The sequence below is a fragment of the Scyliorhinus canicula genome, chromosome 19, assembly GCF_902713615.1.
Source record: "Scyliorhinus canicula chromosome 19, sScyCan1.1, whole genome shotgun sequence".
In the NCBI taxonomy this organism is placed as follows: Eukaryota; Metazoa; Chordata; class Chondrichthyes; order Carcharhiniformes; family Scyliorhinidae; genus Scyliorhinus; species Scyliorhinus canicula.
In genome coordinates, this window is record NC_052164.1 from 51,603,890 (window position 1) to 51,621,929 (window position 18,040).

Here is an 18,040-nt window from a genome sequence, read left to right on the forward strand (position 1 = left end):
ACCTTATACCAGTAACCCAACAGCCCCCTGTTTTTTTTTTAATGACTTGATCTTGGTGGGCCGCATAAAGACCTTTGGCGGGCCGTAGTTTGCCCACCCCTGACCTAGAGTCACCCCCCCTCCGGAGAACAGGAAATAAAGAACAAAGAACAATACAGCGCAGGAACAGGCCCTTCGGTCCTCCAAGCCTGTGCCAGTCATAATACCACCCTTGGATAAAACCCTCAGTACTTCCTTGTACCCTCTATATCCATCCTATCCATGTATTTGTCGAGAAGCCTTTTGTACGCCATTAATGTATCTGCTTCCACAACCTCATCTGACAATGTGTTCCAGGCACTCATCATCTCACATATCTCCTCTAAACTTTGCCTCACGGACCTTAAACCAATGACCGCTCCACCCTGGGAAAGAGTGCCTGCCCATCCACTCTATCCATGCCCCTCATTATCTTGTAGACCTCTATCAGGTCACCCCTCAACCTTCGTCTTTCTACTGAAAACAGTCCGGGTCTATTAAGCCTCTTCACGAAGCTAACACCCACCAGGCCAGCAAACGTCCTGGTAAACCTCCTCTGTACCCTCTCCAAAGCCTCCACATCCTTCTGGTAGTGTGGCGACCAGAATTGTGAGCAATATTCCGAGTTCGGCCTTACCAAGGTTCTATACAACTGCAGCATGACTACATTCAGGTGGACTGGCACTGAAACCAAATCGGGTGACCCGGTTCGAGGTATTATCTTTCCTGGAACCAGGACCAGAAAGGGATATAAACATAGAACATACAGTGCAGAAGGAGGCCATTCGGCCCATTGAGTCTGCACTGACCCACTTAAGCCCTCACTTCCACCCTACCCCCGTAACCCAATAACTCCTCCTCACCTTTTTGGACACTAAGGGCCAATCCACCTAACCCGCATGTCTTTGGACTGTGGGAGGAAACCGGAGCACCCGGAGGAAACCCACGCAGACACGAGGAGAACATGCAGACTCTGCACAGAGAGTGATCCAGCGGGGAATCGAACCTGGGACCCTGGCGCTGTGAAGCCACAGTGCTATCCACGTGCTACCATGCTGCCCACTAAAACCCCAGCTCTCCAGGACATCACCACTGCAGCAGCAAGTGTGATTTGGTTCTTCACTGGAAGTCATGTGGAGGAATTCACTCAGTGGGCTGACCAGTTGGGAACAAAGTCCTGCACGAGGGTCTTACTGAGCAGCTGGTGATGTGAGTATATTAGTCAGTGGGTTCATGAAGGATCTCTGCATAAAGTGGAGATTGTGCCCATAGTTGTTTTGTGTAATATATACTTATTATTGGGTCCACACCTCAGAGGATAGCGAGATCTCCTGTTTGAGAGTCTTATATCTTCTCTATCACCAGGTACCTTTTAGAACATTTTCTCCACCAGCATCTCCAACATTAAGTGCAAGAATCTCATGGACCTGCTGCTGTAAAGATCAAGACGTACAATCAGCTGTATCCCACCCTTCCACTAGCCCACAGGGCTGAACCGTCTAAGGTTGGACGCGCGGGGGGGGGGGGGGGGGGGGGGGGGGTGGTAGTCAACACTGTTGTATTATATTGTATATATGGGTATTACGGTAAGGCCCCTGTACTACAGGTACGGAGGTAGATCCCTGCCTGCTGGCTCCGCCCAGTAGGCGGAGTATAAATGTGTGTGCTCCCTGTACAGCAGCCATTTCTTCAGCTGCTGTAGGAGGCCACACATCTCTGTGTAATAAAGCCTCGATTACATTCTACTCTCGTCTCGTCGTAATTGATAGTGCATCAAGGGGGCGCCTGTTATCCCCCAGCATTAGCAAAATATTAGGCAAGTGGTGGGGCCATCCTAATAAATTTTATGCTCGCAGTCTGTTATCTGGGGTGGGGGTGCGAGGGGGGTCTAACATTTTGGGCTTTTACCCCAATATGATCTTTTAGCCGCACATCGACACAATTACTTAGACCACCTATTTTCACCATTGTAACATCGTCTGACCCTGATTTTGTCTCAGTTTAACTGCTGCTGTTCATGCGTTACCTCGGGATGTAACTATTCCAAACCACTCCTAGCTACTAATCTCTGCAAGCTGAAGGCCATCAAAAGCTCTGCTACCTGTGCCCTAACTTGCAGCAGGTCTCGCTCAGCCATGTTCCCTGTGCTCGCATCGCTCCCAGTCAGCTGCCTTGGTTTTAGAACTCGTTCCTTTATTTTCAAATCATTTCACGGCCACATTCCACCCTGTCTGTGTAAACCCCATGACTCCATAGATCATTGCACATTGGCTAATTGAGCATTCCTAATTTTAATCACATAGGTGGCTGTGCCTTCAGCTGCCTGTAAGTCCCAAACTCTGGAATTCCCTCACGATATATTTCCAATGCTCTTTCCTCCCCTGAGTCATTTCTTAAACTCTGCCTTTTTGATCGAGGTTTTGAACATCTAACGAAAGGAAAAAAGGGCTGACTTTTCCGCTATGGGGATTAAGAATTTGAAGATATTTTTGAGACAGGGCTGAGCAAAATGCCCATGAGTCAGCTAAAAAGGCTGTTTCTGTAACCCACCTCTTCATTCACCTGAGGAAGGAGCTGTGCTCCGAAAGCTAGTGATTCGAAACAAACCTGCTGGACTTTAACCTGCTGTTGTAAAACATCTTACTGTGCTCACCCCAGTCCAACGCCGGCATCTCCATATCACAGCCAAAAAGGGGTTAATGACTGACGTCACGTCCAAGGAAATACAATCTACGAAACAAATGTCGTCCAATGTACGAAACAGGAAGGATCCCGACAGTGCAGGCAGAGGCCATTTGGCCCAGCGAGTCTGCACCGGCCCTCTGAAAGAGCACCCTACCTAGGCCCACTCCTCCACACTCCCCCATAACCCCACCTAGCCTTCACACCTTTGGACTGTGGGAGGAAACCGCAGCACCGGAAGAAACCCACGCAGACACGGGGAGAAAGGGCAAACTCCATACAGTCACCCAAGTCTGGAATAGCGCTGTGGGTAGCAGTGCTAAACAGTGAGTCCCCGTGTCGCATCCAAATGAAATTATGGACCAATAATGCACATGATTGAGGAAATGTGACTTTGGTGATGTTGAACATGTCAAACTGGAAATCAAAACAGAAACAATCAAAGATTGTCTCTAGTCAACAGTACCGAGAAGCACTTGAGAAAGGCAGAAACTGTCAGAACCGTTGGATTAACAAGATCACTATCGCTTTCAGAGTCCAGAGTTACTGAGGTTGAAGCTGCCAACAGTAACTATCACACTCCAGTGAACACTATTCATCACTCACATGACAGGAAACAAGCAACAACAACTCTCAAAAAATAGAGTTGCAATTTGTCCAAAGAATGTTTCTCCTGTGGTGGGTGGTGATTACTCACGTCAGGCAGAACGTCCCGCTTCCAGTAATCAGCATAAAGCTTGTGGAAAACTCATCCAATTATTTTGTGTTTGCCGCTCATCAGCAAAAGCAACCACTGCCACCAATACTGGCAGGAGGGTACCAAGTGGGTGTACCACAGCAAAAGAGCGAGATAATGTAGCCAACGTAGAGGCAGGTAACCCTATATTTTTATACTCTCTTTCAAACACAGCAAACTGCCACGTATGGCAGTGACCATGGGTGACCCCCTGGTCCTCCTCCTGGAATGCGGGCACATTGGCACTGCTACCCTGGCACTGCAAAGGTTCTCGGGTGGCACCGCAAACCCAGTAGGAGCACTCCCAGGCTGCGAGTGCCAGGTTTCCCAGGTGGCACTGCCAAGGCTCAGGGCCTGAGTGGGGCCTTGCCCATGAAAGGAGGTTGCAAGGTGGGTATGCAAGAGCCTCTGGAAGGTTCATAGAATTTACCATAGAATTTACAGTGCAGAAGGAGGCCATTCGACCCATCGAGTCTGCACCGGCTCTTGGAAAGAGCACCCTACCCAAGGTCAACACTTCCACCCTATCCCCATAACCCAGTAACCCCACCCAACACCAAGGGCAATTTTGGACACTAAGGGCAATTTATCATGGCCAATCCACCTAACCTACACATCTTTGGACTGTGGGAGGAAACCGGAGCACCCGGAGGAAACCCACGCACACACGGGGAGAACGTGCAGACTCCGCTCAGTGACCCAAGCCGGAATCGAACCTGGGACCCTGGAGCTGTGATGCAATTGTGCTATCCACAATGCTACTGTGGGAGGTTGAAGGGTGGGGGTCCTGGAAGGGGGGAGCGTGAAAAGGGGCATGTGAAGACCTGAAAAGGGGGATACTCCGCAACCCCATGTGTGTAGGGGGCTGACATTTCCCATGCATGGTGGGTGTGGGGGACCCACAAACTTGCGTAGAGTTCCCAGATTCGATTCCCCGCTGGGTCACTGTGCGGAACATAGAACATACAGTGCATTCGGCACATCGTGCCTGCACCGACCCACTTTGGCTCTCACTTCCACCCTACCCCTGTCACCCTATAACCCCTCCTAATCTTTTTGGTTACTAAAGGCAATTTATCATGGCCAATCCACCTAACCTGCACATCTTTGGACTGTGGGAGGAAACGGGAGCACCCGGAGGAAACCCACGCAGATACGGGGAGAATGTGCAGACTCCGCACAGACAGTGACCCAGCGGGGAATCGAACCCGGGACCCTGGCACTGTGAAGCCACAGTGCTATCCACTTGTGCTACCGTGCTGCCGTTCTCCCCGTGTCTGCGTGGGTTTCCTCCGGGTCCTCCGTCAGTGAGTCTGCACTGACCCTCTGAAATAGATCCCGACTTAGGCCCATGCCCCCTCCCTACCCCGGAACCCCAACTAAACCTTTTGGACACTGAAGGACAATTTAGCATGACTATTCCACCTGACTTGCACAAATGTCCACTAATTAAGTGATTATGTTACAAAATGAACTATTTCCAGTTAACTATTGTTAAATGAATGCAAGAGTTTAGGTATGTAACTGATGAAGTTGAATGTTTAAGTTATACTTGAATTTATTGTTTATTCATTTGGAAACAAATTATTGGCGGCCATACCTTCAGCTACCTGGGCTCAAAAACTCTGGAATTTCCTCCCTCAACCTCTCCGACTTGCTCCCTCACTTTCCTCCTTTTAAGATGCTCCTTAAAATCTACGGGATGGATTCTCTGTAGCCCGACAGCGAAATTGTGATCGTCGGGCAGAATGGATTCCGACAGCTGAATCGGGGCCGGCGCCGGTCCACCATGCTCTGCCCCCTCCAAACTGGTGTCATCCTGACGCGTACCGCGTGCCATTACAATGCTGTTGGCGCATCATCGGCCGCCCCACCCATAATGCTCCGCCCCTGATGGGCCGAGTTCCCAACGGCGCGGGCCACGTGTGGACCCAGTGGTCGGAAACCCCACGTGCCGGCTGTGGATAGTGTCCAGCGCTGCCACACCCATCCAGAATCGATGCCGCTGGCCAGGGAGGCTTCTGCTAGGGCTAGGGGGACTGGTGTGGGGTGGGCTGTGGGCTTGAGGTTGGTGGGTTAGGGTTCGAGCACGGCTGGCGCCATGCTTTATGACGCGACCAGTGCAGGTTGTCAGCCCTGTGCTCGTGTGGCCCGGGCCCCGGTCATTCTATGGCTATTATCGACGCGATCCACAGGAGTTTCACGAGGTGCTGGTGCTAGCCTCTCACCGGTACTAGAATTGGTGAGGGGTTTGCGCTGATTTTCCTGTTGTGAACATCCTTTGGATTATCCGTTCGCGCCGACACTTAGCCTCAGGAACAGAGATTCCAGCCCCACCTCTTTGACCAAACTTTTGGTCACCTGTTTTGATTTCCATTATGTAGCTTGGTGTCAGATTTAGTCTGTGAAGCATGTTGAGATGTTTTACTATGTTAAAAGGTGCTATATAAATGCAATTTGTTGTTGTTCACACTTACCTCGGATCTGTAGAGATGAGAAGTTCTGGACAGGCATTGAAATTCTGTAAATAAAAAGACATCCATTATTAAACTGTTGGAGCATCTCTTTCTCCCACCACAGAGCTCATTTGACACAGGCAGATGTCCCGTAGCAATTGACCATGGGTAGCAAGAAGGAACTGACTCACTAAGGGGCAGGAGGGTTGGGTGGTTGCTTTGGGTGGGGTTGGTGACAAAAAACCTTGAAGCGGATCTCAGAGATTCCAGAGCTGGAGAGGGGAAGTACATATCTCGGAGCGAAGATGGTAGAGGAGTTCTCAGAGTCCCATCGAGCCAGGGCAAGCAGATGGTAGTGCAGTGGTTATGTCACTGGACGAATGCACAGAGAACTCACAACCCAATGGTGTGAGAATTCAGTGCCGTAACATCTGGATATAGAAATACGGCATTCGTAAGAGTGACGTTGAAACTGTTGATTGTTGTAAAAACCCAACTGGTTCACTAATGTCCTCTAGGGAAGGAAATCTGTCAAACGAGAATGGTTTTGTTTTTGCTAAAGGATAGTTTTGGCCATTTAGATTTAACTGTGAATGGATCGACGGTCGGATGTGGCAACAATCACATGGTTGGTACTAGTAAGTCACTGCCAGGCACCATCTGCAAAACACTGAAATTGATCCTGCTGTAGACAACAAGGGAGCCTACAGAAAGTACATGGCAACCGGCCAAGGTGAGAAGGATTTGTTCAGAACTCCGGTCCTATGAAGTCATTCCATACAAAGGCTCAATGGTGAGGTGCAACCGAGGACAAATCAGATCCATTCCAGCTCCTCAATCACCGTGTAGTCCTATTGCATAGAGGGCAAAATCCCAAATAAACCAGGAACAAGAGTCAAGAATGACAATCTCACAGAGCGCCATGAGAAATGAAAGAAACCTCCAGACAAGGTCACCATTACAAAATCTGGACGCACCAGCAGCTTACTTCTACATTTTAGAAACTCATCGATTCATCAGTTCTATACACTTATGTAATGGTAACCAAACATGACCAGGTATTATAAATAGTTATACTTCTTCGGAAGGGGAGTAGCTTTAAAATGAAAGGAAGCTGTTGTAAATGCCATTAAGGGATAGCAACATTACATCATTAGAATGGGAATGTGTCGTCCAATCCAGCCTCAGTTTTACTTTGGCCTGGAGCAAAACACACACACACAGCTCTGCAGCTCTGACGTCTTCAAGCTTTCTATCCATGTATATCTGTTCACATGTGCTTAGAATTAATAAATGAACCCACAACATGATTGTCCAATACCCAGTGAGTGATTGGTGCCTTTATATCATGATAACAAACACAACAATTACCTGCTCTCCTCTCCCTCCAGCAGTTTCCTGTAGGTGGCGATCTCAATGTCCAGAGCCAATTTGACATTGAGCAAGTCCTGATAAGCCCGCACATGACGGGCCATCTCCTCCTTCAGGTTTTGGATGTCACTCTCCAATTGGCTAATGGTGTCCTGGCAATTATTGGTTTCAAAATTCAAGCGTTCCTCCATCTCGCGCAACTGACGCTCCAGTGACTCGTTCTGTTAGAGAACAGAGATGTGAACTTCTGCAGTGATGACTATCACACCTCAAACGCATCTACATGCTCAGCGAATCACAGGTCACAATATTTGGGTTGACTTTTTTAATGAACAGATTTTACCGATTTTAAACCCCACCACTCTCCCTCTCTCTCCAGAAGGTTCTGGCATGTACCAGAACACAGCCTCTCAGATGCTCACCCAAGAGACCACTCCCCATCTGTTGAATTGAATCAATTGCGTGCTGGCATCACAGGTGAGCTTAATCCTGCTCCAACCAATGCATTTTCTAGGCGTATGAACCTTGGTGATCATCCATCGCTAATTGAGAAGCTCGAAGACCTTTATACTCCTGGTTTGGATCATTTAAACAGCATGCACTGGTGACCAAATCTGAGGCTCTGTGGTCCACACAGTTTTCCCAATTAAGCCACCAGGGGCAGGTTTGGAACCTGTAATCCTGAGGCTGATAACACATCAGCTAGTATCTCCCCCTTTCCTGATGCCACAACCCAGCCTGTGCCCAGTGGCAGGTGCCAGCACTTTGCAAAAGGTCACCTGTGGATCTCTTCACTCCCCCCATCAATACAACTGCACCAAAATCACATTTTGCAATTTTTGGTGGGAACAGGTAGCTGGTGATAAATAGGGGCTGGTTTAGCACAATGGGATAAACAGCTGACTTGTAATGCAAAACAATGCCAGCAGCGCGCGTTCAATTCCCGTACCAGCCTCCCCGAACAGGCACCGGAATGTGGCGACTAGGGTCTTTTCACAGTAACTTCATTGAAGCCTACTCGTGACAATAAGTGATTCTCAAAAAGACATTGGGCTGGATTCTCCGCTGTCGGGATTCTCAGTTGTGCCGACAGCCCGGGGATATCCCGATGGCGTGGTGCTGCCCACAATGGGAAACCCCATTGGCCGGTTATAGAGACTGAGAATCGTGGGGGTGCGCCACATCTCGTGTGACGGGACGGAGAATCCCGCCCCCTGTGTCATTATCTTCTGTCAGAGCACTGCAAACACATTCCAAACAGGACATTAGGGTTCGATCAGAATTATTATCCAGAAATGTCATCTGTTTCATTTAAATTATTTCCCATTTCATCGATATTTCACCTTCATCTCAAGCTGGACGTTACAACACAGGTTAGATAAAGAGTAAAGATCCCTCCACGCTGTCCCATCAAACAGTCCCAGGACAGGTACAGCACAGGGTTAGATACAGAGTAAAACTCTCTCTACATTGTCCCCATCAAACACTCCCGGGCCAGGTACAGCACGGGGTTAGATACAGAGTAAAACTCTCTCTACATTGTCCCCATCAAACACTCCCGGGACAGGTACAGCACGGGGTTAGATACAGAGTAAAACTCTCTCCACACTGTCCCAAGGCAGTTGAAACTTTACACTGCAACTCTTCTGTGCTCCATATGATCTTGAGGTGGGGACTGAAATAAAATGGGTGGGATTCTGTGTACCTGAGGCTAAGTGTTGACACCGTTGGAAACGCCTTAGTGTTTCTCGACGGCGTCAACACAGCCTCAGGATCAACAATTCTGGCCCCTTCGGGGACCAGCACGGCACTGGAGTGGTTCACGCTGCTCCAGCTGCTGATCCCAGCGTGAACTGGGCGCCGTGAGGATCACCCGCAGATAGTGCATGCGCAGTGGCACCGGCGCCAACGCGCACATGCGCAGTGGCCTTCAACGTGCCTGCCCCGATGCAACATGGTGCAGGGCTACAGGGGCCGGCGAGGAAGAAAGGAGGCCCCAGCCAGAGAGGCTGGCCTGCCAATCGGTGGGCCCCGATCGCGGGCCAGGTCACATCAGGGGCTTCCCCCGTGAGTCGGACCCCCCCCCCCCCCCCCCCCCCCCCCCCCACACACACAGGCCGCCCTCTGGCCCTTCCACGCTGAGTTCCCGCCGGCCGAGAGCAGGTGTGGACGGTGCCGGTGAGACTTGGGTTCTATACGACGGCTGCTTGACCTGTCCCGGGCCGAGAATCGGCGGGGCCGGCGCTAATGCCGCCCATTCTCTGCTCTGCGGAGAACTGCGTGCCGGCGTTGGGATGCCGCGATTCTCCGGCCCAGCCCCGGGCTGAGAAAATCCCGCCCATCGCGTTTCCTTCCCCAGCTACAGTATTGATCTATATTGCAGAATATTCATTCCTCTTTTAACCAAAAACACATCCTGACTATTCTTTTAGACATTCTCTGAATTCTCTGATTTATTTCACTGAGGTTATCCCTGCCCTGCTGTTTCTATGTGCTGTGACCTTGTCGCAAAAACTCACCGTCCCCTTCAGCCCCTCCAGGTCACATGTGAGAGACTGCATCTGCCTTCGATAATCATTCACCTCCTGTTTGGCCTGACGCAGGGCTTCAGCCTGCCGAGAGGCAGCGTCGGTGAGATCTAAGAACTGTGCACAAAGAATCAACATCAAAAGGTCAATAATAAGCAACACAGGGTGATAAATGCAGATCCGGCTGAGTTCAGTGGATGATTGTTGGAACAATCAGACGCAATGTATCCTCTATTTGACACCAACACTCCCAAATATACCATCTAGCACACAGCAGCACTCCCAAACACACCACCTAGCACACACCAGCACTCCCAAACAAACCATGCATTTGATAAGGTTCCCCACGGTAGGCTATTACAGAAAATACGGAGGCGTGGGATTCAGGGTGATTTAGCAGTTTGGATCAGAAATTGGCTCACTGTAAGAAGACAGGGGCTAGTGGTTGATGGGAAATGTTCAGCCTGGAGTCCAGTTACTAGTGGTGTACCACAAGGATCTGTTTTGGGGCCGCTGCTGTTTGTCATTTTTATAACTGACCTGGAGGAGGGCGTAGAAGGATGGGTGAGTAAATTTGCAGATGACACTAAAGTCGGTGGAGTTGTGAACAGTGCGGAAGGATGTTGCAGGTTACAGAGGGACATAGATAAGCTGCAGAGCTGGGCTGACAGGTGGCAAATGGAGTTTAATGCAGAAAAGTGTGAGGTGATTCATTTTGGAAGGAGTAACAGGAAGACAGAGTACTGGGCTAATGGTAAGATTCTTGGTCGTGTGGATGAGCAGAGAGATCTCGGTGTCCATGCACATAAATCCCTGAAAGTTGCCACCCAGGTTGATAGAGTTGTTCAGAAGGCGTTTGGTGTGTTAGCCTTTATTGGTAGAGGGATTGAGTTTCGGAAGCATGAGGTCATGTTGCAGCTGTACAAAACTCTGGTGCGGCCACATTTGGAGTATTGCGTGCAGTTCTGGTCGCCGCATTATAAGAAGGATGTGGAAGCATTGGAAAGGGTGCAGAGGAGATTTACCAGGATGTTGCCTGGTATGGAGGGAAGATCTTATGAGGAAAGGTTGAGGGACTTAAGGCTGTTTTCGTTAGAGAGAAGAAGGTTAAGAGGTGTCTTAATTGAGGCATACAAAATGATCAGAGGATTAGATAGGGTGGACAGTGAGAGCCTTTTTCCTCGGATGGTGATGGCTAGCACGAGGGGACTTAGATTTAAATTGAGGGGTTGATATAGGATAGATGTCAGAGGTAGGCTCTTTACTCAGAGAGTAGTGAGGGCATGGAATGCTCTGCCTGCAACAGTAGTGGACTCGCCAACACGAAGGGCATTTAAATGGTCATTGGATAAACATATGGATGATAAAGGAATAGTGTAGATGGGCTTTAGAGTGGTTTCACAGGTCGGCGCAACATCGAGGGCTGAAGGGTCTGTACTGCGCTGTAATGTTCTATGTTCTACCTAGCACATACCAATATTCCTAAAAATGCCATTTAATACAAACCAACATTCCAGAACATATCTTCTAGCACACACCAACACACCATCCAGCACACACCAACACTCGCGAACACATCTTCTAGTATAGATCAACACTGCCAGACACATCATTAACTAATTGAACCTTTAGTTTAATTTTGTTTGATTCAGGATTCTCCTCAAGATTCCTTCGGGGATCAAAGGGATCACCATTAAATAATCGCCTGGCTTCCCAATGTTTTTAAATTCATCCTGTTTGTCAGGTGGAGTAGATTTAGAGACAGACAGTAATAGTGGATCTTTGATACACATTTTCATGACTGAAGTACTCAAAAGGCTGTGAGACCCACCCCACCCTAGGTTAATGGTCACAACCTGGAGATCTGTGGAAATACACTGGATCAAGCCACCTTCTACCCCACAGCCTATAGAAAATGCTCCCCCTCAAAACAAGACTTAACCATTTACCTGGCGGTGGTCCAGCAAAGAAGAAGAAATGGGAGACCAGTTGGTGGATTGTGCTCCAACTATGCTAGCATGCGTGGCCTTTGAGTTTGAAGGTTATGAGTTTGTGTTTCACACCAGGAACTAGCAGACATAATCTTGGCGGACATTCTGGTGCAGCATTGAGGTAGTGCCAAATTGTCAGAGGTGCTATCTCTCGGGTGGGATGCTCAGCTGAGGCCCCATCTTTCCTCACAGGTGGATGTAAAAGTTCTCACAGCACTGTTTCAAAGAAGAGCAGGGTTGCTCTCCTTGGCATCCTGATCAATATTTATTCCAAAAAGACACTCTCTGGCTCTCAATCTCATTGTTATTTCTGGAATCTTGCTATTTGACTAGAACCCAAAGGCACAGCCTCAGACTGAAGAGATGATCCTTTAAAACTGAGATGAGGGGGGATTTCTTCAGCCAGAGGGTAAGGAATCTATAGAATCCGTTGCCACAGAAGGCTGTGGAGCCAATTGACTGAGGGTCTTTTATAAATGTTTTTTATTGGGTTTTTGAACAAAGTATATTTATCGTTATGTACACAAAATAAGATATATATATATATATATATATAGAAGAGAAGGGCACACAAACATACCAAAAAAAAAGTAATAATAAGAAAGAAATAAGAAATACAATAAAGTAACTGGGAAGGTATTATGCACCAGATCAACAGCAGCAACTCTGTACAATTGGCAAAATTATTTACAACACATAAGTACGCATCTGCTTGTGGGGCGGGGGGGGGGGGGGGGGGGGGGGGGGCGTGCCCTCCTTCCGGCTCTCATTTCCCTGCCTCCCCCCTACCTCCCTGGTTCTCCTCTATTGTTCCCTCTTCCTCCTCCTCTCCCCCACTCCTGCCCCCTCCTTTCTTTCCTCTTCGGTTTATCTGTCCCCCCACTCCTTTCCCGGTCTACCTCTCCCTCTCATGCTTGGCTACTTTCCCCTGATTCTTGGCTACCTGGCTATTCTTCTGCTTGTTCGTTGGTCACAAACAGGTCCCGGAACAATTAGGTGAATGGCTCTCATGTTCTGTGGAAGCCGTTGTCTGACCCTTGGATGACGAATTTGATTTTCTCCATTTGGAGAGATGCTGAGAGGTCGGACAGCCAGTCTGCAGTCTGCAGCTTTGGGTGGTGCTGCTGACCGCCAGCCGAACAGGATTCTGTGGCGGCCGATCAGGGAGGCAAGGCCAAGGGCGTCCGCCCTCCTCCCCATGAAATGAAATGAAAATTAAATGAAAATCGCTTATTGTCACAAATAGACTTCAATGAGGTTACTGTGAAAAGCCCTTAGTCGCCATATTCCGGCGCCTGTTCGGGGAGGCTGGTACGGGAATTGAACCGTGCTGCTGACCTGCCTTGGTCTGCTTTAAAAGCCAGCGATTTAGCCCAGTGTGCTAAACCATCCCCTAAATAGATCTGGCTGGTATGAAACCCCGAAGACCGCCACTTTGGGGCATGGCTCCACCCTCATCCCCACCACTTTGGGCATTGCCTCGAAGAAGGCTGTCCAGTCTGGGGCAAGACGAGAACATGTGGGCGTGGTTGGCCGGGCCTCCTTGGCACCGTTCACATCTATCCTCCATCTGCGGGAAGAACCGACTAATAGGGGAACTTGTTAAATGGGCACTATGTTCCACTTTTAGCTGCGTCAGGCTGAACCTTGTGCACGTGGAGGTGGAGTTGACCCTATTCAGTGCTTCGCTCCAGAGCCCCACCCTATCTCAATCCCCATGTCTTCTTCCCATTTCTTTCTTGTTGCGTCCAGTACGGTCATACATGTCGCTACAGTTCCCTTTATCTAGTACGCTTGCGTCCAATAACTCTTCCAGTAACATCTGTCGCAGCGGTTGTGGGTACATCCTTGTCTCCTTTCGTAGGATGTTTTTGAGTTGTAGGTACCTTAGCTCGTTCCCCCTGACTGGCTGGAATTTCTCTGTCAGTTCGTCCAGTGTTGCGATCCTGCCGTCCGTGTATAGGTCCCTGACTGTCAGTGTCCTTCCGTCCTGTCCCAACCTTTTGAAGGTGGCGTCAGTCAGTGCTGGTGTTGCAGATGGGAGCTTTGTCCGACATTTTGGTCATGACAAATTACTGCCGTAGTTGGTTCCCGGACTGGGGGGTGGCTATCACCACCGGGCTGCTGGAGTGTGTTTTGGGTGGCAATGGGAGTGCTGCCGTGGCAAGAGCCCAGAGGGAGGTCCGCATGCAGGAGGCCTCCTCCACACGCACCCACTCAGCTTCTGGCTCCTGGATCCATCCCCTTACTCGCTCGGCTGTTGCCGCCCAGTGGTAGAATTGTAGGTTTGGGAAGGTTAGCCGCCCACCCGGATTCTGTTTTTTGTGGGACCTTCTTTGGGATCTTAGCATTCTTCCCCCCCATACAAATGCCATGATTAGTTTGTCTAGTGCTTTGAAAAAGGCCTTGGGGATGTAGATCGGAATGGATCTAAGTAGGAAGAGGTACCTGGGCAGTACGTTCATTTTGATCGTCTGGACTCTCCCCGCGAGGGAGAGTGGGAGTGTGTTCCATCTTAAAGGTCCCTTTTTACTTCCTCCGTCAGACTGGTGAGGTTCCATTTGTAGATCCCTTTCGAGTCATGGGCTATTTGGATCCCCAGGTAGCGGAATTTGTGTCGGGCTTGTTTAAATGGCAGTCCCGTTAGTGCTACCCACCTCCCCCCTACTTGTGGGTGTACCGGGAAGATCCCGCTTTTGCTCATGTTGAGTTGGTAGCCCAAGAAGGTGCCAAACCCTTTCAGGAGCGCTATGATTCTGACCATGCTGCTCTGTTGGTCCGAAATGTAGAGGAGCAGGTCATCTGCATAGAGTGAGGCTCTATGCTCTCTGCCGCTCCTTTGGATCCCCCTCCAGCTTTTTGCTGCTCTGAGAGCAATTGCTAGTGGCTCGATCGCTAGAGCGAACAGCAGCGGGTACAGTGGGCATCCTTGTCAGGTGCCCCTGTGCAGCTGGAAGTATCGGGAGTTGGTGTTGTTTGTCCGTATGCTTGCCATGGGAGCGTTTTACCCAGGAGGTGAACCCTATTCCAAGCCCGAACCGCTCCAGTACCTCGGAGATATTTCCATTCGACCCTGTCGAAGGCCTTTTCTGCATCTAGGGAGACGATCACCTCTAGTACTCTCTCCCCGGAGGGGGTCATTATCACGTTCAGCAGGCGCCTGATGTTCGAGGTTAGCTGTCTACCTTTAACAAAGCCCGTCTGGTCCGCTGTGACCATCTCTGGTACACAGTCTTCTAGCCTTTTATCTAGGATTTTGGCCAGTATTTTGGCATCTGCATTCAGCAGTGAGATGGGTCTGAATGACCCACATTCCATTGGGTCTTTATCTTTCTTAGGTATCAGCGAGATTGAGGCCTGTGCTAGCGTGGGTGGCAGTGTACCCCTAGCTAGCGAGTCTGTGAACATCTTCCGCAGGTGCTGTCGCAAATATTTTGTAGAAGTCCGCCGGGAACCCGTCTGGTCCCGGCGCCTTTACCGCCTGCATGGCGCTAATGCTGTCCATGATCTCTCCCAGTGCTAGTGAGGGTTCTAGGCCCCATTTTCTCCCCTCCCGCATGACTGACCTGTCCAGTCCATCAAGGAATCGTTTCATCCTGGACTCCCCCATTGGGGGCTCTGAGGTGTACAGCCCTTGGTAGAAGGCCTTGAAGGTTTTGTTGATCTTTTCTGGTTCTGTTTCTAATGTGCCTCTGGTGTCCCTGATTTGTACAATTTCTCTGGTGGCTGCCTGCTTTCTCAGCTGGTGTGCCAACAGGTGGCTGCCTTTGTCTCTGTGATCGTATAGGGTCCCACGTGCCTGGTGGAGTTGGTGCACTGACTTCCTGGTGGAGAGCAGGTCAAAGTTCCTTTGTAGCTCCTTCCTCTCCGCCAGGAGCTCTAAGGTCGGAGCCTCGGTGTATTTACGGTCTACCTCCAGTATGGGGTCAACCAGCAGCTGCCTAGCCATCCTTTCCTCCCTATCTCTTCGCGCTTTGAAAACGATGATTTCCCCTCTTAGTGCAGCCTTTAGCGCTTCCCAGTACATGAAGGGTGAGACCTCCCCGTTCTGGTTGTTCTCCATGTACTCTGCTATGGCCTATGATATTTTCATTGAAGGCCTTGTCAGTTAGTAGGGCAACGTCCAACCTCCATGTGGGGCATTGGGCCCTGCCCATCTCCAACCTCACGTCCATGGAGTGTGGAGCATGGTCGGATATCACAATTGTGGAGTATTCCACTTTGTCTATCCCCGGAAGCACCGTTTTCCCCACCACAAAGAAGTCAATTCTGGTATATACGTCGTGTACTGGGGAGAAGAAGGAGAAGTCCTTCTCCCCTGGGTAGGTGAACCTCCAGGGGTCCACCGCTCCCATCTGTTCCATAAAGTGACCGAGTTCCCTTGCATACTTGAGGTTTCCCCGTTTTTGGGGTTAGATCTGTCAGTCGTTGGATCCTGCACACAGTTGAAGCCCCCCCCCCCTCCCCCCCCCCCAACCCCCGATTAGTCGGTGCGTCGCTATGTCAGCGATTTCTGCCATGGTCTTTTTGATGAAGCTCGTGTCGCCCCAGTTGGGCGTGGACACGTTAACTAGTACTACCGGTGCCCCATCCAAGGCCTCACTAACCATGATGTATTGTCCCCCTGGGTCCGTAACCGTCTTTGTCACCCCAAACATTGTCCTCTTGCTGATCAGTATTGCCACCCCCTGGCTCTCGTCCAATAGCAGGAATGGTAGATCAGTCCCACCCAGCCCTTTCTTACCCGCAGTCGGTCCTGTTCTCTCAGGTGTGTCTCTTGGAGGAAGACTATGTCGGCCTTCATATTTCTTAGGTGGGTGAGGACTCTGGATCTTTTCACGGAGCCGTTGAGTCCCCTTATGTTCCAGCTGACTATCCCGGTGGGTGGCTTCCGTCCCCTCGCTCCTGTTAGATTAACCATACTAACTCGTCCTGCCCCGCGCTCTGTTGCCGTGCGTGGAGTGGGGGGGGATCATTCCGCTCCCGAGTGCCCAAGTCTGCCGCTTTAATTCACTTTGGAGCCCGGGTTTTTCTTCGTCCCCACTCTGTTGTTGCGGGGGGCCCTAATGGGTGAATTTGCGCGCGTGGCTGCAAGTTCTCGGCAACTTTGTTCCCCCCCCCCAGGAGCTCCTCCACCCGCGACCGCTTTCTTCCCCCGCCGGAAGCTGAATCCATGAGAGGGATCGGGGGTTATGGGGAGAAGGCAGGAGAATGGGGATGAGAAACATATCAGCCATGATATGTTTCTCGATGGGCAGACTTGATGGGCTGAATGTCCTAATTCTACTCCTATATCTTTTGAAACTTATGATTGCTACGTCACAATGGGCATTACACATCAATGTGATAAAATGTTTTGGGTTCTCCTGAGGTTATGAAATGCTCTTTATAAACTCGACAATTTCTATTTTTCAAAGACAGGGTTGCCAATCAGAGATGGAGCTTGCTTACCTTGGACTTGTACCAATCCTCAGCCTCCTGCATGTTCTTACTGGCAACAGACTCGTACTGGATGCGGATATCCTTCAGGGCAGAAGTGAGATCTGGCTTGGACATGTCCACATCAACGTGGACCTGCTGCAACTGTAACTGATCCTGCAGTTCCCGTATTTCCTAGCGGAGCAAGATCAGGAAACAGATAAAAGCATCTGTCAGGCAGTTCCATCTCCAGGGACACTGCCTCTTGAGGGCGCTCTGTGCCCTGAGACCCTGTCCCTCCTCTTCCCCATGAGGGTGCTCCATACCCAGAGACCCTGCCCATCGCTGCAACCCGTTCCCCACCCCCAACTACTCCTCCACCCCGAGGGTAGCTGTAGAAATAGGAGGGGACCAAGGATACACCAGAGCTAGCGGTGTGGGAGCAGGAAGGGAAGCCATTGACAATGATTCTCTGGCTCCAATGAGTACGATAAGAATGGAACCCGGTCACTACAAACCCATCAATTTGGAGGACAGACATTGGAGGAAGATGGTAGGAACAACTGTGCCCTCCAGACTCATCTTTTGTTTCTTTAATTGCCCCATTATCATCATCACTTTTGTCAGTTAAGCTCTCCTGACTTCCAAGCTACCCCAAAGCTTCCATTTTATTCTTTCCCCCCCCCCACTCCGAAGCTGCCTCACATCTCTGAATACTCCCCATTCTGACAAAGTGTCAGCAAAGCCTGAAACATTAACTCTGTTTCTCTCTCCACTGATGCTCCCTGACCTGCTGATTATTTCCAGCATTTTACTGTTTGTATTTCAGATTTTCACCGT

General features: G+C 50.0%; 1 protein-coding gene across 2 annotated transcripts in view; it reads right to left on the reverse strand.

Annotated features, from left to right (window-relative positions):
- Nucleotides 1-18,040, reverse strand: part of LOC119954079 (glial fibrillary acidic protein) — a 51,744-nt gene that overhangs the window by 4,803 nt on the left and 28,901 nt on the right. For both annotated transcript variants that reach the window (XM_038778930.1, XM_038778932.1), the window contains 4 exons: nt 17,234-17,395; nt 9,783-9,908; nt 7,264-7,484; nt 5,914-5,957 (listed from right to left, as the gene is read on the reverse strand). In XM_038778930.1, the coding sequence (XP_038634858.1) occupies nt 5,914-5,957; nt 7,264-7,484; nt 9,783-9,908; nt 17,234-17,395 (553 nt within the window). The remainder of the gene's footprint in view (nt 1-5,913; nt 5,958-7,263; nt 7,485-9,782; nt 9,909-17,233; nt 17,396-18,040) is intronic.